Source organism: Rhododendron vialii, chromosome 1a, assembly GCF_030253575.1.
Source record: "Rhododendron vialii isolate Sample 1 chromosome 1a, ASM3025357v1".
Lineage (NCBI taxonomy): Eukaryota > Viridiplantae > Streptophyta > Magnoliopsida > Ericales > Ericaceae > Rhododendron > Rhododendron vialii.
In genome coordinates, this window is record NC_080557.1 from 9,544,449 (window position 1) to 9,565,634 (window position 21,186).

The following is a 21,186-nucleotide window of genomic DNA, read 5'->3' on the forward strand; positions in this document are numbered from 1 at the left end:
GAATATTATGTTAACATCCTCCCTCAAACTCAAGTGAATCTATCAACTTGAGTTTGAAAAAACCAAGAGAAACCAGGAGCAGGGAATGAAATCCCTGGAAATGTAAGAATCAGATGACTTCAAAATGTAGGTAATTTTCTTCAGCATAGGCGGAGTATAGAGTTTCTATGAGCCTCTCAACGAATTCTGAATTTATGGCTGCAAACTTCAACCGTGCGGGGTCGCAGACTTTAACCTTTTGGCCTCAAACTCAAATCTTGTGACCGCAAACTTTTTCCCTTGTCTGCAAACTTCAACGTCATGGCTGTAAACTTTAACGTGCTAGCTGCCAATTTTAACATTATGTCCGCAAACTTTTACGTTATTGCCGCAAACTTTATCTTCATTGCCGCAAACTTTGAGCTTGTAGCCGCGAACTTCAACGTTGTGACCGCAAACTTAACTATGTGGCCTAATTCATTGCGGCCAGGCATAATTTTTTGCAGCCAAGAGTAGTTCTTGGCGGCTATCATTCTTCGTGGCCAAGAGTAATTCTTTGCCGCAGCCATGAGTAATTATTTGCGGCTAAGAGTAATTATTTGCGGCCAGGAGTAATTCTCCGCGGCCAAAAGTAATTCTTTGCGGCTAAGAGTAGTTATTTAGCAATGAGAGCAAGAGAGAATATTGGCTTTCAGAGTTGGCTTCTTGGGCGTCTAACTGTTTTGTGTAGCTCAAAATTTTGAGAAGGAACATGATATTCTTAATTTTTTAGTAGAAGTCATCTGAATCATGGGAGAGTGACGCTAACGTAGCCCATTGATCAGTTATTTGCTCACAATTCCATGGACGTGTTTTGAAGCTTTGACTTGAAGCATATGGTTTTCTGATTTACTTATTATTCTGTTAATGTGAAAGCACGAACTGGTTATTTCTTGGTTTCGTAGTCAAAAGCTAGGAAAGCAGCAATCCAAGAACCAGATTATGTTCATCCATGCGTATTTTGTGATCGGTTTCTGTATCGATACACTAATCGAAAAACCAGATATCATGGAATGTTACGGTTGGCGGTCATATATCACATGAAGCGCAATAGCAAAGCATCGGCTCTGTTTCGGCAAACGAAAAGCATGCAACCGATATCATTCCTTCACTCCCATAGTTTTGATCCTGTAGGTTTTGACTCATTTTCTCATTGGAATAAACCAGATTGATTTCCCAACCAAAAATGATATTTGGAATTTTGTTTTTGCCTTCTCCCTTAATGGCTTTATCCCTAACCCATTAGTACATTCTTGAATAGATAGCGATCATATTTTCTTCTGTACGAATCAATATTATTTCGTACACTTGAGACTAATATTATTATTACTTTCTTAAGCATACTTCCAGCTTGTGCATATTGAGATGGTGCTCTTGACAGGGCCAGCGAACTTGTGATTATACAGACAAGAACATTCAGTAAATTCACTATTTAGACCTCCTTTCAATGGACATGTCTGCTAATTCTGGAAATACCGAAACACAGGCGGCAAAAACAAGAATTGATTGCAGCATACCCGTTTTGCACTGACGAATGTGGCTGTATCGATCTTCGAAGGTTGGCATTTAGTTTATCGATTTGATGTTTTAACAAGCAGTTGGCAATATGTTACAATTGACATGAGTCTAAAGTTACTTCTTCGGTTGATCATCACATACCTAGTGCGTGCGTTATTTATGTGCGAATCGTGGGGAAAGTTTATGAATATGTACCATAGGAAAGACCTATGTGCTAAGCTTGTTCAACAAAAAACTGAAATCCAACAAGCTGATATAAATATCCCCAATGTATCCACAAAGGCTGAGATGCATTTGGAGTTGAACTACATTTTATTTATGTTACACACTACAAAGCATAAGACTTCATGGGAGCATACAATAGGAACTGTATATGCTAGCTAGAGAGTGGTCTGATCACTCATGTTTGAAGGAGTTCCGTCTCGCTGATGCCAAAACCGTCTTGTCTGCTACTATAAAATATGCTGCTCCAGCCACTGCCATCGACAAAACCAGGAAAGAAAGGGGAAAAGAAGTTCGTTAACAAAAAGGCCAAATGCTTCAATAACAACGACAACGACAACGATGATGATGATGATGAAAACTCCATTACAGATACGGAAGCTCTATTCTTAGAACTTGAAAGGAAAATCCCGTAAGAATGACGTGGCGATGAAAACTTCGTGATTAAACGACATCTTGATGGGTGTGAATTTGGTTCAAAGGCCATGTTTGATTCCGGTCATAGTTGCTAGCTAGGGGATTGTTTTGCTATCGAATAAGTCACTTGTCTTCGACATGCTGCTTTAATGAATTAAGGTGATTGGGTTGGCAAAGCGAACCCCTGAGTTTGCTACGACCCCCGCTTTGGGGGTTTCATAGTCCGAAGGTATTACGAGTCTGGCCCATTTGTTTCCAAATCGAACACGAGCTGTTCGCCTATGGAATTGACAGTTCAATTGGTTCCCTCTGTAACGCGCAACAAACAAGGCCAAGGTGATGGAACCAAATTTTGCGACAACATTTTTGTACGAAAATATTTATATTTATTTTGTTTCTATGGACATAGGAGTAATATTTAAAGTAGTGGATGTGAATGTGGTAGGCAATAAACCTGTGGAGACAATGAGAGCTTGAGCAGAGTGATTGAGATTGGCCCTTGCCCAAGGCAGCATCCTCACACTAGCCAACTGCAATTATATGGTTGATAAAATGTCAGTTAAAAATTGGAGCATAAAGGTTTGATTTTAGTGAATCAAACAGTAACAAACAACACTTAACATAATATATGGGAAAGCTTACAGTTGGAATGGCAGTTGCAACAGTGGCAACCAAAGCTGCCTTGGCTCCTGCCACAACACCCTCTACAAATGCAATAAGTGGAATACATTAGAATGCATTTTCAAAAGAAGAGGTTTTTTTTTTTTTTTTTGTTGATAAATGGACGTTCTAGTCAATTTTTGCGCATCTCGACTAATTCCAGGGCTTTGAAGTTAACGACTGGGTAAACCCTCCAAAGGCCCCAACGTTTGGAATTTGAAGAAGAGGTTAATTGATATGAATATTCTGTTTAAGGTCACAAATATGATACTACAACTCTAATTAAGCTAATGACCAGAACTGATTTCATAAGGGCCCCCACTAATCATGAACTTGAGGATCTACTTAGTCAAAAGAAAGTTCTTTTTGGCAGTCGTAAGGCACTCCTTCATTTAAAAGGAACGGGGATATAATTTAGGGGATGGACCCCTACAACTAAAGGGCACCTCCCCTTCCCACTTGTGTGCTGTATATATGTGAGCTTTTAGGGCATGGACCCCTACAACTACAGGGCACCTCCCCTTCCCACTTGTGTGCTGTATATATGTGAGTTTTGGGGCCATCAACCCCAAATCTTCATGCAATCATTAACACCACAAAATCACCATGATTTGATTATTTTTGTAGATTGCATTTTTTGAAAACCACATGGGATTCTCATGATGTAATTAGTAGCATGAATAGATTTAAACCAAGTCTGATCCTCATTTCTGTGCACCTACTGGCCTACAAATTTGATATTCCATGTGTGCCAAGTGTTATCTAAAGTTACTGTTTTTTTAATTATTAATTAAAATAAAATTACAATGATTAAAAGGACAAAGAGCACAAAGCATGAGAACGAATGAAAAGCATCACAATCGACATCCAACCCGCCGACTAATCACATGCTGCTAACTAACCTATGAGCACCAACATTAAACCAAAACAAAACAGCAGCAACACTTGAAAATGACGCAACCATAAAAGTTTGATAACTTCACGTAAAAATAAAAATAAAAAAGATGAGAAAATAAGAATAGTGATTATTTTTATCGGCGAAAGCTTGCATTATTATAATGGTAAGATTAGTACCTCAAAAGAGGAGTTAAACTCCTTAAGTCCTTATAACCTTCATTGATTACGCTTCGCACCTATGCACTACTGATACCCTTACATGACACAATTTTATGTCCTCTGAGCATGTGATTTAGATAGTTGCCCTTTTATGTTTAAAAACCTCTTCAAATAAAAAACAAAAATTATATGCAAAAAAATGTAGAACGTGAAAATCAACTACATTGCCGTAAAATCATTGGTACTTTTGTTCCCATGCATTTTCAGCTGCAGAATCGTACAAAAGTACTTTTCCCCTAAAATCATATGACTGAAAATGCACGAAAACAAAGGCGCAGACACTTTTTGGTACAGATGGTGGGATGAAAATGACCTCCAATAAAAAGGTTATAATGAAGTACCATGAGAGCAGCGTTTGGCCATGGCTAGCTTCTGGTCTAGTGAAACCATGCTGCTTCTTTCAAGAGGAGACTGAGCCACATTTTTGGCCATTGCACAGGTTGATCAATAAAATTAAAAGTTGAACTCAAGTGGGTCTAATGCAAATTGAGTAATGAACTGAGAATGGTCTCTGAAGCTTTGCTCGATGTGGGTTTGGGTACTTATAGGCATTTAAGAGCAGTTAGTACTAGTGGGATTTGAGAGAGAGAGAGAGAGAGAGAGAGAGAGAGAGAGAGAGAGAGAATTTGATGGTTTTCAAGTTGTTTCCAACGACGGAGTCACTTGTTTTGATTTGCTCACCTTGGTTTGCGTTAGTTTGTCGGTTGATTTTTGTTTGTCAGTGCAACTTCCCCCAGCTACTGTGATTCTACCCGGTTCCAATACAGTAAGTCTCTCCATACAGACAAATTGCATACAGATTATACACAGATTTTATTATGGGACCCAATATCATACAAATGATTCTAGTCATTTATTAAATATAAAATATTTTTTCAAGGATTCCTGCCAAAAATCAGATCAATTCAATATTTATAGATACTCAATTCAATCATCTAACCTTTCATTATTTGAGAATCTAAATGAAAAGTTAGATAATTGGATCGAGCACTTATAGGTATTGGATTGAAGTGATTTTTCACAAAGACCTTTGAAAAATATTTTACATTTAATGAATGGATCTGATCGTTTGTGTGGGACCCACAATAAAATTTGTGCGCAATCTATGCGCAAATGTATGTGTGATTAGCAACTCTGGTTCCAATATGGGTATCGACCCCTTGTGCATCATCGGTGCGTGTGACCCATTTTCGGATCCCATAAATTAAAACTATTCAAATCATTCATTAATTAATTTCAAAATAATTTCTTAGACTGACCTTATAAAAAATTAGCTCAATAGAATACATATAAGTACTTCAGCTTTAATTTCCATTTTCAGGGATTAATCTTGCTGGATTATTTTTTCTTTTTGATAAAATTTAATAACTCCGCTTGTTTTACGTTTTGGAATCTTATCTTTCATGCAACCACTTCTTATTTCGTTGAAATTTGGCAAAGTTGCTCCAATGGACCTAAATTCATTTATTAACATAGTAATTCATTATGGTTGTTGAATCATTTTGCAGAGATTAATTGGAACCAAATCCATTTCTTGTACCAAAGGTGGAGGTTATAATTTCTTGAGAAATGTTTGATCATTGGACGTTAGTCTTTTTTTTAGGCCTTATGTCAAACTTCGACTTGAGAAATTAATGACTACTTTTGATTTGAGATGCTCCAAGTGTGGAGAAATTACGAGATTTTGCGTTAAGTAGCTTCAAAGTCATCACGTAGAAAACTTTGTCAGTTTCCTTACGTACATGTATCAAAAGATTAATTAATACAAGTTAGCCATGACGCACAAATGACATAAGATATTTCATGTAGTTGATTCCAACAGAAAAAATGTTTAGTTTGGGTTTGATTTGATTTGCTGATGAATCTGAAAATCTATTATTATAATGCCAATGTTTCTCGATAGGACACTTAAAGCTTCTTTTTAGACTATCCACTAGTGTTTTTGACCAGCACAAACACGAGTAAGCAGTTTTTTTTTTTTTTTTTCCGACGGTCAGGGGTGTTTCTCGATGAGTTTATGCATACTTCAACTCTAATCTCCACTCCAGTTCGATTAAAGGCAAACCTTTCTCGCTGAAACTAGAGAATTTAGAAGAAATTACTTTTTTGCAGGATGATCCTAAGAATCGAACCCCGATTAACACTCTTGCGCTCATGACTAAGCGTTTTGCTTAATGTTCTTGATACCAAAATTTCAATGGGAGTAGATACATGATATTTGTAGTGAAATATACTCTTTCGGTAGCACTCTGATCAAGTTTGACACAAGCCAGTGGTTTGGGACAAAAGGGCCCTTGAAACCATGGGTGATCATTAAATCAGGGCTTTTGGGATCTAGTGCATACCTGCCAAGACCATGAGATTGAGACAGGTCCCCCAAATGGAGGGCTCAGATCCAAACAAGTACAGAGAGAGCACTCAAAAACATGTTTGTTGTGGGCAACGTTCGTCCATGGTTTTTGCTGTTCTCTTCGAGGAGTGGGTAGCCAGTGGTTAGTGGGTAAACTGTTATGTACTTTTTTTTGGAACACGTTAAAAATGTATTGATAAAGGATAGCAGTTTATAGATTATAAGAGCAAACTTATTGTATTCAATTAATACAACTGATGCAAAGATTTATTACACACAGATTGACAGATAACACATTCATATCAAATGAAGGATTCGAGTCCAGCAATAAATTGATCAAACGGTTAAGTGTTAGGACTGCATATGCTACTTGTCGATATCCACACCTGTCACGGTAGTTTTATTATTTACTACTCCAGTTTAGTCATTTTCAAAATCTTTGTTGGTTCCACCCACAAAACAATTGGCTCTGGGAATATCTTATTGGACATTTGGGGCCTTGGTTTTGTTCGGGAAAAATGATGGCGCAAGATTAGAATTCTCGTTTAATGGCTAGTAAGGACGTGATTTTCTGTTAATGACTAATAAGGATTAGTGGGTGCTAGAATTAGCGATAAATTTTGGAAATAGGCTCATCCTTCTTGGTAATTTGGGCCCCAAAGTGTCCTGGGCCGTCATTTCCCCTTTCATTCAAGTGTGATGGGTTTGGATTCTTTCGGGTCCATGTTTTGGATTGGACGGGGACAGGATAGTCCAATGTGGATAATACATTGGTATAATCAATAATTTGGATTGCAGTAATGGACGATCCAGATTTGGAATGTTTAGTTCAGTCCAAATTAAGGATCGAAGAGGATCCAATGCCAAGTGTGATATATATTAAAAATAAGTTTCCGTCTGAGTAAAAATGTGGGGTATCTTTGTATTAGAAATTAGCAATTTAACTGGACTAATAATTAATGAAGTCATGAGTATTAATATTGTATTCTCCGGACATATCATATGAAAATCTCAGCATGAGTTATTTTTGTATTTGAACTCAAAATCTTTTATCTTGTTCAAGTTACCTAAGGGTCATCATTGGGCTGGGCCAGCCCGCATAGTCACTACCCAAGTCTGCCAGTGTATTAGGCTTAGCGGGCTCTTATTTTTTCCGGGCTGGGCGGGCCGGATTATCTCTGAAAACTTAAAGCCTAGGCCCACTCACGGACTTAGCCCAATCAACGGGCCGGCGGGCCACCATTTGGGCGGACCAGCTCACATTGGTCAGAATTCAAAAATTGCCTCAAAAGTGGATTTTTTTTTTTACATGCACACTGTTTATGTATGGAAAGTTTTTAAAACTCCCCAAAGTTGGTTTTTTGGTCTCCAAATGGATAGACAACTTGAAAACAATAAGTTATGGATAAACAAGGCAACTGATATGGATCTTTACATTGAGGGTCTTGATCAGCTCCAAACTTGCGCAACCGGAGATTAACTCAAGGTTTTGCAAGCGGTTTGAATCGATCTTAACAAAAAGCAAATATTCAAGGGAAAAAAACATGTTGTGATAGTTTAAGAACACATAACAAAAGACCACGTTCCTCGCAAGCCCACCGACAATTTTAATGGTCGTGTTTAGGCATGCAAGGCCCATTAAGGGTCCTGTTTTCTTATATTTCTTTCATTTTGTTTTTGCTTTTTTACTCTAAAGGAACAAAAATAACTAAAATCTCTCAAAACCGTGCTTCGCATATCCGCCTCTGGGAGTGGAATAGCCATGCCTCGCATATCTGCCTCTAGGAGCGGAATGATGTCATCCAGCGGGATAGCATGCGACACCATTTTGTCTTCCTGGTTAACTCTCATGTAGGTCAATGTGTCGCCACCTTGTTGCCCTCCCGAAACATGTGTGATGTGTTTTAGAGTGCATCCCGTGGAGGTTAGAAAGACTTTGCATTCTCGGATCAACACCTTGTGAGGAGAATGTTCGGGGAACTCCTCGTTGATCATCAACACAACAGACTCTACTGTGTTGGCGGAGATGGCGGCAATAGGTTTGGGTTTGTTTTAGTAGTTGTTTAGGATTTGGGTTTTTTTTTTTTGTATTTTTTTGTTTTTTGTTTTTTTTTTTTCAGGTTTCGGAGGTTGCTTGGTTTTGCTGTTGTTGGGGGATTTTCAGAGGCATTGGCACGGGTGGTGAATGGAGGTGGTGGGGCTCAGGAGCAATGGTGGTGCTGTCGGCAGTTGGGGGTGTGTATTGGTGGCTGATTTGGGGTTTGAGGCAGTGGGGCAGTTTAGGTGCAGCGGCATCGATGGCAGATGTGGTGGTGGGTGATGGCTTTCACGATGGAAGGGTATGGCCAGTGGTCGTCACGGGTGGCAGTTTGGAGGTTGGGATGCAAGGTGTTTGCAGCTGACGTCTCTTGGATTGGGTTTTGGGATCCGCGACATAGGACGGTTTCACGGCAATTCTCGCGGCGAGGCCGGAAGCGTTTCGTATTCTGTCAGGTGTGGTGGCAAATCGGGTGTTAGGCGTTATTTTTCGTGTTTGAAGGTGTTATTTTTCGGGTTTGAGGGTGTTTTAGAGTTTTGTTGGTCTTTGACCAGCATTTGGGTCTCGGGTATCTATGTAAATTAAAGTAATTTTAATGTGTCCTTGACCTTTTAATCTTTTTAATTCTAAAATTTGAAGATTAATAAATTTTTGCTAATAAAAAAAAAACACACAGCAGACTCTACTTGCATATATAGTTGCATGGCTTCCATGCCCTTTTTTTTTTTAAGATATCTATATAGTAAATCACTCATAAGAGAGAAAGAAAAAAAAAAGAAGAAGAGAGACTACTCTTCTTAATCTAACAGCCGCATTCCAAAGGATTAGCCTCGTTGTGAAGGTTTGGCTCTTCACGATTTGCTATCTCTCATAATTAAAATTTCATATTCGAAACTTCTCAGAATGCTTTCAACTCTTTTAGGACCAATATGTCAAAGTTTTGTTCTATAATTTTTAATAGGCCCCCCCGCTAGGAAATGACGGATTGGTCTCTGAAGATTAATTGAAATGCACGTAAGCCGGCCTGCACACTTGGATATGAAAAAAAAATCTGACAGCTGCGATTCCATTTGTATTAAGAAATGTTATACAGTAATTAACAAACAAAAAAAAATTTGTCCGGTTGATGAGCTGCATAATTACAACAACAGGGTCTGGCCCACTTTAATGGACTAATGAGAATCCTCTCCTCATAGTTGCAGAATAAAATATGTCACTTTCAGTTGGACTCAGAGAGGTGTGGGCCGTGGTCCGCATGCAAATGTAAACTGACAAAAGTTCATCAAATGGGTTTGACAGAATCTTGAAATGTGGATCTCTCATTCCTTTGGACCTTTTTGATCAAAAAGACTTTCTCCCATTGCTCACTCTTTTCTCATCAGGTGATTGAATCCTCAGTGAATGGATCCACATGTTACCGAGGGAGTAGACAGTCCTGATCATGAACGTTTATTTGTTGTAATCAATGGTTTAGATGTCTTTTTAAACTTTGATCGAAAAGAGCTAATTCTTACCGGTTAGAATTTTATGAGAAAATTTGAACTATTGACTCTACCAATGGACGATCACGATTAAGACTATCTCTTTCAATCCAAAACAAGGATTAGAGAGGAGCTGAATCCGTAATGAATATACAAATATGAGATGCGCGCCTTGCCTATTTTTAGATAGAAAAGGAGAGCACTTCTATGCATATTATACATATTTACTAGTACTACAAGAAAAAACACATTCAGCTACTACTATTTTAATCTGTGAGAAAGTATCACATGTGTAGTCTTCTTTGAATTAATGGTTTTGTTACGGAAAATATCGTCTCACATCACTTGGGAGTGAAATATCTACTGTAATTATTTAATGTAATGTCGAGACTTATCCACTCATTGCCATTTAATTTTAAGTTCGATATAAAATATTCATAGTTTTTGCAACCGAAAATTTTGGTCGCTGGTTCAGAAGCCGGAACTTCCCCAAAACTAATATAACCCTTGAATCGCTGAAAATGGCATTCACCGATTACGAAAATGCCCAGTAATGAGAGTAATTTGGTTGTCAAACACTACCCATTGTACTTCAAGTGCGTATTGTAGTCTTTGCCAACTAGTTATTCTTAGTTTTTGTATAAAAGATGAGGTATTAAATTAGCTCAAACATAGTGTACTATTTCTTCAAGTGTCTTATCATGTGCATAAGTGGTGGCGCCATTTCCAACTATATCTTCCAATTATAATCCTAAAAGCCAATAATTACATTTTTTAATCAAGCTTAAAGCCGTCAAGGATGCCTGAAATTTAGCAGAGACAAGGATTAGCCTGCCATGAATCTTCCAATTAATAATTAGTTCCACTCTATCATGCACTCTTTTTTTTTTTTTTTTTGAATACAGTCAATTCATTCAAACCCGAAGACGAAAGATTACATCACAAAATACAGAAGTACACCAAACTATCTAATCTGGGACCCTAGGATATCCTGCAAAAGCAAATCAACACGAGGTGCCGATATGAGACTCTATCACTCTGAGGAACTAATTAAAAAAGAAGAATTACAAATCCTAACGTTCTATTTGAATAGGCCCCGATCCGTTAAGATTTTTATTTTTTAAATACTAATTTTTCACTTTACGAGACAGATCATTCTCTCACAAATATATTACTTTAATTCAAAAAACAAGTATTTATTTACTTTAGCCGAACGTGGCCTAATTCAATGAACATATGGAAAAGACAAGGAACTATGATGGGCTTGGTTTTTAAATTTTACTTTAATCAGTAAAAAGTGCATATGAATCCGTGGATGTGTAAGTACCAAGATGAAAAAGAGAAGGGAAGAGAAATAGGGAGGGAAAAAAAAAGGAAATTAATAGTGGTAACTTTTTATTTATTATTTTCCCATTATTGAGAAGGGTAATAATGGTGATCACATGAAGTTCATGAGTCCTACTCATGAGAAAAACATGGGAGCAATTATGAGCTGCCCCCTTCTTTACATGTCCCACATAAATATAAATATAGTACCCCATTTAGTATAAAAAATTAATACATAGAAATTTTTTTTTTTTGGAGTTTTGAAAATGCTCGAATCTCCATGGGAGATATTTTAAATAGGGCGGAGGGAGTACATGAAAAATTTACATTTACCTACTTGTATAAGATTGGGGATGGCTACTCGACCGTCTCTGTTGGAGACTAGACCTTCTAAGTCGGCCTCCTATGGACTTATGTTGGTCTATTTCAATTATTGAAATCACCTATTTCATGAACGACTACGATTGTTGAAAGTGAATTCGATATGATCTCGCAAACAGTCGATCGCATGGTACGATTCTCAAAAGGACTTGTTGAGAAGCCATCTCCAAATTTAGGTGCAGAGTCTGCCTAGTAATTGATTTAATCCGTTACTATTAATAAATAAATACGAATATTTCCAGCCGTATCTCGTGAAAAGGCTGCTGCTTTTGTAGGCTGGACTACTTTAATTATTGACTTTAAAATTCATCAGTTTGATCAAAGTGATCAGATGGCACGACGTTCAAATGTGGTTAAAGAATAGTAGTTTGAAAATTAATTACTCCAAAATTAAGGAAGAAACCATATATAGTAATGATCCTAAAGGTTTCTTATAATGTATGAAAGTAATTTGTAGGGGTCCTAATCGACATTACTTTTCCTAATGAGGGCTTTTTCTTAAGAAGTCCACAAGTTAGCGTTGTAGTAATCACCTGTCAACCAGTGGTCTTAACAAGTTTTTGATTTGTGATCCGATTCTCATTTGCATGTATATATTAAGTCTGAATTTTGTACTGATCTTAATTTAAGCCTTCACTAGTGAGCGATGAAATTGACATACCTTTATTAGATGGACTGCTAAGTCCGAGACAGAGTAATAAAAGAAGTGGAGAAAAATATGTACGCACCATTTCATGCTCACAATACGGCCGCCCGTGCATACAAAATGAGGCATACATTTCTCTTTGTCTGCTAAATTACGGAGTAAAATCATGAACATGTAATAGTGTGACATCACTAATGAAAACTCTCACTCACATTATCCAATTATAGCTAGGAAAATCAAAAGCAAATTAAACCTCTCTAATTAATTATCAATACATGCTAATATTAGCTTTTCCTGTTAAATCTAATACTCCTTCAAACTATACATTTAGGAAATTGATTTCACATCCCCTTTTTCCAAGTGCACTCCATTTTTCTGTCTTTATTCATGTAGAATTACAAAACTACCCTTCATACATTTTTTCATTCACACATGAAAAGGGTAATCATGTAATTTTACATCACTACAAAACAAAAATATAAAGGAGTGCATTTGGATAAATGTAGAGTGTGAAAATCAAATTCCCTACATTTAATTTAAAAGTAGTCAAAATGGTGGGTAGGGATCTGATACGGTGCATCTCTCTCCTTCTTGCTCAACTTAGGCACCACCACACCTCTAGCCCTAATCTTCTCCATATTATCACTTGGGACCTCAGGGGGCCTAACCGTCCTGATCAATGCCCAATTCACCCCTCTGAAAAACTCATGCTTCTTGATCTCGACTGAGCCCTTTGAGCTCCCAATCCTCCTCTTCGGATTCTTCGCAAGCAGCCTGCTTATGAGGTCTTGTACCTTGGCCATCTCCTCGTACTCCCTGCTAGTGCTCACGCCCATTCTCGGGAAGCTCAGCGGCTTCTTCAGTATGTTCATCAGCGTCTTCTCGTTGTTCTCTCCCTTGAAGGGCGTGACTCCGTAGATCAGCTCGTACAGGAACACCCCGAGCGTCCACCAGTCCACCGCGCTGCCGTGGCCCTGGCCGGAGATCACCTCCGGCGCCAGGTACTCGTGGGTCCCAACGAAGGACTTCGATCGGGCGGTGACCGGTTCGGCCACGAGCTCTGCATGTATGATCATGAAATTTACCATCAGGGTGTTGACATTGTGCAAAGTAAATATACATCTAAATTTTATAAAGAATAATATGACTAGGGGCGTGTTACACTAAAAGGGTGTTTCCAGTAGTGAAAAATTTGTAGATTTTTATTTGTGGTTGAGAAGTTATTAGGTGTTTCCGGTAGTAAATAAGTTGTTGAGAAATGTCAAGTTGTTTCCGGTAGTGAATAAGTTTGTGAGTAGAATTACTGTAGCAAAAACAGTTTTTGTTAACAACTTTTTTATTAGTAAAAAACAATGTAGTAAAATGCTGAAATTTTTTTGTTAGTAAAACAAGATGGTAAAATGCGTTAAGTTTTTAGTATTTTTTATTAGTGAAAATGGGGCCTAACTAAAATAAGTACTTAGAATTAAAGGTAATATATTATGAGAAAATGAATTGTCTCATAAAATAAAAAAATAAATATTTAAAAATAAGAACCTTAAAAAAACGGGTCCTAAATTGCACATGTGTATTATTTTCGCGGTAATGCTCTACAGATAAGGTACATAAATATAAATATAGTATGTACTTGTTGAATTGGGTGTCTCCCACTCGAATGAATAAATAAATAATGATAACATTCTTTAGAAGCCTAACATAAATATTTTTTTAAAATATTCTAGTTTTTTTTTTTTAACAAATTTGGAAACAATAATATTTTCCTTACCGTCAATATCTTCAAGTATTGTTGCGGTGGCCACACCTCTGTTTCTCTTGGAGGAGGATAAGAAGCAGGAGAGCACAGGTTGCATGGGAATAGCACAAGAAGGTGTCGAGCATCTTTGGATCTTTTCGCCGCCGACGTCCGGTTCGGCCGCCGGGTCGGGTTTCCGCCTTACGAGCGTTGGAACGACGTCGCATTTGAGCGAGAGATCGAAATCCGAAAGCATGATGTGACCATCTTCCCTAACCAGCACATTTTCTGGCTTTAGGTCTCTGTAAACTATGCCCATCATGTGGAGATACTCTAGGGCTAACAGTGTTTCTGCGGCATAAAACCTGTGCATTTTTTAACATTTTTTTATTTCTAGCGGCGGAAGAATTACATGTAAAGAATTTAAAATAACAGGACACTACATTAACCGTATAAGGTCTGCAACAAGAAATAGCTCCAGACAGGTAGGAAATATACTAATAATAAGGAATGACTCCTGATAACTAATAATCAATTCTTCCCTATAAATTCTTAGAAGTTGGAAAGCAACCTCAAATATTATTTTTGAGAAACTAAATTTCGGGTATTCTTGGAGTCAAAATTTATCTTTTAAGTACTTTAAAAGCTTAATTTCATGCTAAACATTAATAAGCACTTAGTATTTTTTTGAAAAAAGGGTGATGTATTGTGAAATTAAGAATTATATGTCTTGTAAAACAGAAAATAAGTACTTAAAAAATAAGAATATCAGTAAAACGGGGCCTAAGTCAATCCCATGGTATTGACGTAAATTCTGATACTGCTTTCTAATTTATTTTCTCAGTAATATTGTTTAAGTTACAAACAAAAACAATATTAGTATAACTTTTTTAAAAACAACTTACTTTGCTGAGGAAATGCTAAACCGTTTAGACGGCTGCCGATGCCTAGCAGCGAGCAAATCTCCGCCGGGGCAAAACTCCATAACCAAACAAGAATAATGAGAAGCTTCAAACTCCGCGTAAAGCGTTGGCAAAAACGGGTGGTCCAAAATACCCAAAATCTCCTTCTCCATTTCCGCCCTCACCAACTTCTTCCTCACCGCGAGCGCCTCCCTATCCACTACCTGCTAATAGTATGTCATTAGATGAACCCAAAAGCAAATCACGATTATACACTTTGTTTTGTAGGTGCCTTGTAGTATTTTTATACTTGGGTCGAGGACGGATGCATAATTACCCAGGCCGGTGAATAAATAGGCAAATTAAGTTGAGTTTTCGTAAACAGGATGTTAAACTTAAGTAACGTTCGGCTAAATAAGTCAATTGGCTTATTTTTTTTGTCCTTATTCAAAAAAAATTCGTATTAATAAGTTTTTCGTCAATTTTTTGAAAATTATTGTATCGTTATGACGAGAAGAATCTAAAAAGTAAGAATTGACTTATTGACTTATTTTTGTCTTTATTTTTTAACTTATTTAGCCAAACAGGTGATTACTAGGACTTCTAGCCCCCGTGGTCCCGAGATTCTTAGTTCAAGCCGATGGAACAGTGCAACACTGTTCATAGTATATTCACTTCGTCCCATAACTTTGTAGAATTTGTAAAACTAAAATATTTTTAAAACTCATGCATTCTATAGTAAAAGGTTTTTTTTTTCTCAAAATTTAGTCACATACTATATATTAATAACTCCAATTCCAAAAAAAAATCAAAATACTAAAACAATTTAAAAAACATTTAGCCACACGCCGCGTACCTTCATTGCATAAAAGCACGGCGGACACCCGGACCCCAGAACCGGGTTAACCGGGTTCCTGATCTGGCAGAGATAAACATTCCCAATATCCCCGCTACCAACCCGCCGTATAATCCGGAAATGATCGAGCCCGACCCGGCCTGACTGGCCGCGGAGCCGCCGCATGGCTTCCCAGGCGGCCTGGTTGGCCTTGTGCGGCTTATGGGAGTGGGGTGAAAAGGCGGAGTCACCGGAGGAGCTGGCGGCAGAGATGGAGCTGCGGCGGCTGCTCATGAAGCTCCGGGATGAGTCCGGCAGGGTTATGGAGGAGCAGCTGCTGTCGTAGTCGGAGGAGTCGTCGAGTCGGGTTGCGGTTGCCATTGTGGTGGTGGCGGTGGTGGTGATGTTTTTTTGTGTGGGTGGAGAACATGTGAGAGAGAGGTTGTCTTGCTGTCTTAGGGGTTTGTATATATAGAGAGGGTTTGTGGGGCTTTGGTTTGGTAACAAAGTTACAAAGTGTTACTTTTTCTTTTTTTTTGTAATGGAAAGAAGTGAAAGTGTGATTATATTTAAGGGCTTTGTATGATAGGAGGCAGAATGCTAGGTGTCGAAAATTCTCGTGCCGCTCTGGTGTGGGGTTTTCTGGCCATTGAATTTAAAACATAAATAAAAATCACACAATTCAATGACAAAAAATCCCTCGACACAGATGTACAAGAATTTTCGGGACAGAGAAAATCTGACCCTATATAGTAGGATGCAACTACACAGGCTAACACTGTTTTCGGAAGAGGAGTAATCAGTCATATTATATGCTTGAATATATCAGATACATTCACCATGAGAACTTTTCTTTTTTGGGCTACAGTAATGCTTGAATATATCAAATTTAGAAAATTCAACTTTATTAAGGGGATGTAGTCATAACAATTTGAAAACTAAATTTTTCACAAATGCCCTTCAATTTAAATTGTACATGTCACATTAATTGAAGAAAGAAATTAAAGAAGGGTGAAATAGTATTTTAATAGGATTTTCTTTCTACGTCTTTGATCCAAAATTGGATAAACAATTTGGAACAATGCGAAATCAAAAAGTAGACAAACAAAATGTGATGCAAGAAGTATATTGCTACACGGTGTCAATATGATGCCGAAGGAAAATTTTACAATTAAGGGCACTACCGGCGTGTTTATATAGATTCTATAATTTTTACTATTTTTTTGAATAATCAACTTACAGAATAAGTTTAAGCATAAAAAAATGGTCAATATGTATGAAAGTGTTTTATTATTTAGTCTGATTAGTGGGACAATTTTAATAAATAGATGAACACTATGAGACGGAAAAAATATATGTGTAGAAATACTTTTTCATTTTCAATGTGTGAATATCTTTTGAATGGCCATGATGTACAATGTTTTTCATTTTTTCCTGGTACCTAATTTTAGTCGGGGGGACGAAAAAAAATATCAATTGAAAATCAAATGGTTCGGACCATAAAAATGATATCCCAACAATTTTCATTTAAAGAACACATGATAGTCGAACAAAAAAAAAAAAAATCCAAGACAAAGCCCGATATTATGCTTTATCTTTCTCTTTTACGTATGAAATACTCCAACATGCAACAAATACTAATGGCCGGACTCCCCTTGAACAGCGCTACTACCTTAGTCAAATCTTGTCTCCGCCATTGAGTTTTTATAATTCCATTTTATTTTTCCCCATCATGATTAACTCCATTGCTAACTAAATTAATAAGATCATTTGAATGGTAGGCGGTCAAAAAGGCCATTATCCTTCTGCAAAGGGACCCCATTTGAAGCTCCTTTTGAATGGTAGTTTCAATATCCAAATTGAAGAGCCTCTTGTAATTAACCTAATGTGAAATGCTTTCCTTTTTTTTTTCCCCGTTAACTAAATAATACTCCACTAATTATGAAAGTCTTTGCTGTAAAGAAAAAATTGTGATAATCCCATTAGATGGTATAGCTCTGGAAAGCTGGAGTCTGGAGAGTACATGAAGCTCTCGTGTGCCCCATTCATTTCCACCTCAAAAACAATTTTATATATATATATATATATATATATATATAGGACAATTATATATACATATATACAGTTCTCTTCCTATATATCCACGCCCTCTTACCAGCCGCACTGTCCGCACCTCGCATTTTCCAATCGAATTGCGACGATCCAAGCCGCTCAATATGTTCGGAACGTGATTTTAAGAGAACCGGCGAGAAATCGGCAAAAAAAAAAAGACCGGGAAGGGCTTGATTTGAGCAATTTTTTATTGAATCATTCAATAAAAAACTGTTCGGATCAAGCCATTCCGGGTCATTTTTTTGTCGATTTCTCACGGGTACACTTGAAATCACGTTCTGATCATATTGAGCGGCTCGAATCGTTGCAATTCAATCAGAAAAGGGGAGGTGCAGACCGTAACAAAGTCAGGGATTCCCTGACTTGAAAACTGGTGTGACAAATTTTACAGGATAAAACTCAATTACCTATATATATATGGTGACCTTGTAGGCTTGTACTATCTGTTTAGTTGTTATTGGTTTAGTCTTTATTATGAGCTTGCCATGCATGTGATCCGAGCTTACGCGGTCAACTTTTTTGATAACAAGGACAGTCGAGGCCAACATACGCACACATTAATTTTGTACGTCGTGTTATGAGTTAATGAATTTTTTTTTGCCAATAAAAAAAATATATGCACACCTTAACCAGTCCTTAGAAAATCAATCTTATTGTCCAGCAACAGATGCTCATTTAAAGCCGAAGCAATCCCTATGTGAACTGACCCCATAAGAGTTAATTTATAGCACCTAAAAGGTTTTGAACTAAGACAATGAGACTCTCTTAAGAGGGAACAACTTCTAAGTCTGATAAGGCCTTGACTACCACGTTGGATTTCTATCCTATGGGGGGTCACGCATAATTTTTTTTCCTAAACGATGTCGAAATACAACAAACCGGATCAAGACTTTACAAAATCAAATTGGAGAAAGGAGATCGAAAATGTGTTTTTTTTTTCAATTTCCTAGCTTCTTCAATTAAAAATAAAAACTAATTCCAAATGAAAATGTTCGTAGTTGACTTTACAAAAATCAAATGATAGAAGGAGAAATGTTTTTTTAATCTACTTCTAATATTTACTTCTTCAATTAAAAATAAAAACCCATCTGACGATGTTCGTAGTGGTGGAGATTATGGCCTGGCCGGGTGACTCTTAGAGCATCTCCGGCCCATTTCCGAAGCTTCAAAAAAATAATGAAGCATGAATGCGACGTATTTAAGGGAGATTTTATAATTTATCTCCTTTTTTTTTTACTTTTTGAAAAATCTTAAGGGTAGAGCAAGTCATTGGAGGGAGTCATGCACCAAGGACCAAAAGTCATTATTGAGCTCCTCTCCATACCCCATACCTCATCTCACCATACCCTTCAATACTCTCAATTTTTGTCCACTTCTCGAGTCCAAAAACTATATATGGTCTGAACCGTATTGAAAGGAGCTGATCCCATGACTCTAGGTAGTGGACGAGGGAGGTGGGAATGAACATTATTGATACTCATTTCCAAAATGCGGGAAACCTTTTTGTGTTTAGCAGAATATACATTTTCACATGCTTTGGAAATTAGCAAAACAGGAATTTATCATGTTTATCCATGCTTCATTTCTTTTGGATTCTCAATCCCTAAAATAACAATGGCATATTTTGACTATGGGTACAATTTTGAGCTTTTCTATTTTAGATGAGATAAAATTAAAAAGGCTATCCAAAGTTCATATTATATATATAAGTACTTGCTTTTGTTTCCTTCTGCCATTTGTTTGGTTATGCAAGGGGTATTATTTAATTTACCTTCACTGTTCTAGTGATGTCTTTGTCCAAACTAAATAAAATAATTTACGATAGCATAGTTTGTTGTGTATTTTGTGTTTTGCTGATCTGTACCCTGTGTTCTGTTCCTAATTAGGCCCTAGTTGGCCTTCGCTCGTCGCTGGCGTGTCTTAATTATCGTAACAACGACAGCACAGTTGTACTCTTCCCTTATCTTTACCAATGTATTTCAAATGTGTTCGCCAAAAAAAAAAACATAGTACATCTCTATAGTAGTGCGAGGAATTCCAAAATAGTATTGGACATGGACTAAAGGTTGTGGTATGGGATCCAATATCATATCAAATTAAAGGTGTCTGAATACTTTTGTAGAGTTTTCATGCCTATGGACAAAAAGTAAAGCCTGCCAAAGTTCCTTTCAGAAACCAAACAACTAATGATCTTTGTAAAAGCATGTAGTCCCAATTCCCTATTTAAACTCTTTATTGTCGAATTTTGTTTTAACTCTCCTTGTGTTTTCACTTTTTCAATAATTAATCACTTCTTGTTTCTAGCTAGAATTCAAATGCGCTAGCTATTCCCTTGTTAATGAAAATCAAAGTACATCTTTATATAACCATCAAACTAACTCTAAACAAAATAAAGATGACATTTTTGATGAGATGAGTCATGTGGGTTTCATGTCGCAAGAGGCTTCAAGCTTGTATTTTTGCTTCTTCACTCAAAATTAGGTGTTGTTTGATAAAGATAAAAACTGAAGCTGAAAGCTAAAAATTAGTGTTGACAACTGAATGCTATCTAGCTGAATTTTTTATGAGAAAAGTATCAAGAGCTGAAATAATTGTTTTGATATAAAATTAAATGAATATCATAGCTTAAATTATTTTTTATTGTTCTCTTTTAATTTATTAATGGATGTCATATTGTATAGATGTGGTGGTGGAGAGACGGTGATAATGGTGGTGGTGGTGGTGGCAGCAGGTGGTGGTGTGGCAATTATGGTTGTAGCGAATGTGGTGTGGTGAAATATGGAGATGGTGGTGGTGGTGGTGAGCACTGCGAGTAATGATAATAGCTAGCGGTGGTGGTGAAGAAGTGTGTGTGGTGGATATAGCAGTGGAACATGCATGATGGATAGACAGAGAGATACTGATGGTTGGAACTGTGGATGTGATGTTGGAGAGATAACGGTGGTGGGTGGTCGTGATTGGGATAGGGATAGTGATAGTCGGGTGATATGTGCCAACTTAGTTGGGATTTATTAATTGATACTATTTTTTCATTCTCCTTTTTAGCTTGCTGTATTTTTTGCTCAAATTAATTAATGAAATTTGTTCTTATTTATAAAAAGAATTCTTACTTCACTGCATCAATCGACAAGTCAAAAGGAGAAGGAAAAAGAGGAAGGAAAAAACCCTAATCCCACGGCGATGATTAAGTGGTTCATAAGGCTATGTGATCATCAGAAAGATTGCATGGTAAGTTCACCCACTTGTCAAATCTCATGTCGAAGCTAAAATCTGGCATAAGTATGGCAAAATCAGACTCCGCCCTTGTGCTAAATTCAGGCTTTGTTTGTTTTGACGTAAAATATTTAGGATAGTAAAATATTTTTTATGTAAAATGTTTTTACAAAAGTTATTTTCCCCAAATTTAGTTTTTGGTATTTGGTTGGCATTTGA

At 37.2% G+C, this 21,186-nt stretch overlaps 2 protein-coding genes across 2 annotated transcripts; both read right to left on the minus strand.

Annotated features, from left to right (window-relative positions):
• Positions 1 to 1,729: 1,729 nt before the first annotated feature.
• LOC131300646 (early nodulin-93-like) lies at positions 1,730 to 4,551 on the minus strand. The gene is made up of 4 exons (XM_058326583.1): positions 4,293 to 4,551; positions 2,818 to 2,879; positions 2,630 to 2,705; positions 1,730 to 2,012 (listed from the first exon to the last, which is right to left on the minus strand). Exons 1-4 carry the CDS (start codon positions 4,381 to 4,383, stop codon positions 1,933 to 1,935), a joined length of 309 nt encoding a protein of 102 aa, XP_058182566.1. The 5' UTR covers positions 4,384 to 4,551; the 3' UTR covers positions 1,730 to 1,932.
• Positions 4,552 to 12,283: 7,732 nt separating this feature from the next.
• On the minus strand, positions 12,284 to 16,119 carry LOC131300655 (protein kinase PINOID 2). Its single transcript, XM_058326594.1, has 4 exons — positions 15,664 to 16,119; positions 14,811 to 15,031; positions 13,939 to 14,270; positions 12,284 to 13,233 (listed from the first exon to the last, which is right to left on the minus strand). The coding sequence occupies exons 1-4, from the start codon at positions 16,021 to 16,023 to the stop codon at positions 12,710 to 12,712; spliced, it is 1,437 nt and encodes a 478-aa protein (XP_058182577.1). The 5' UTR covers positions 16,024 to 16,119; the 3' UTR covers positions 12,284 to 12,709.
• Between the last annotated feature and the right edge of the window lie 5,067 nt (positions 16,120 to 21,186).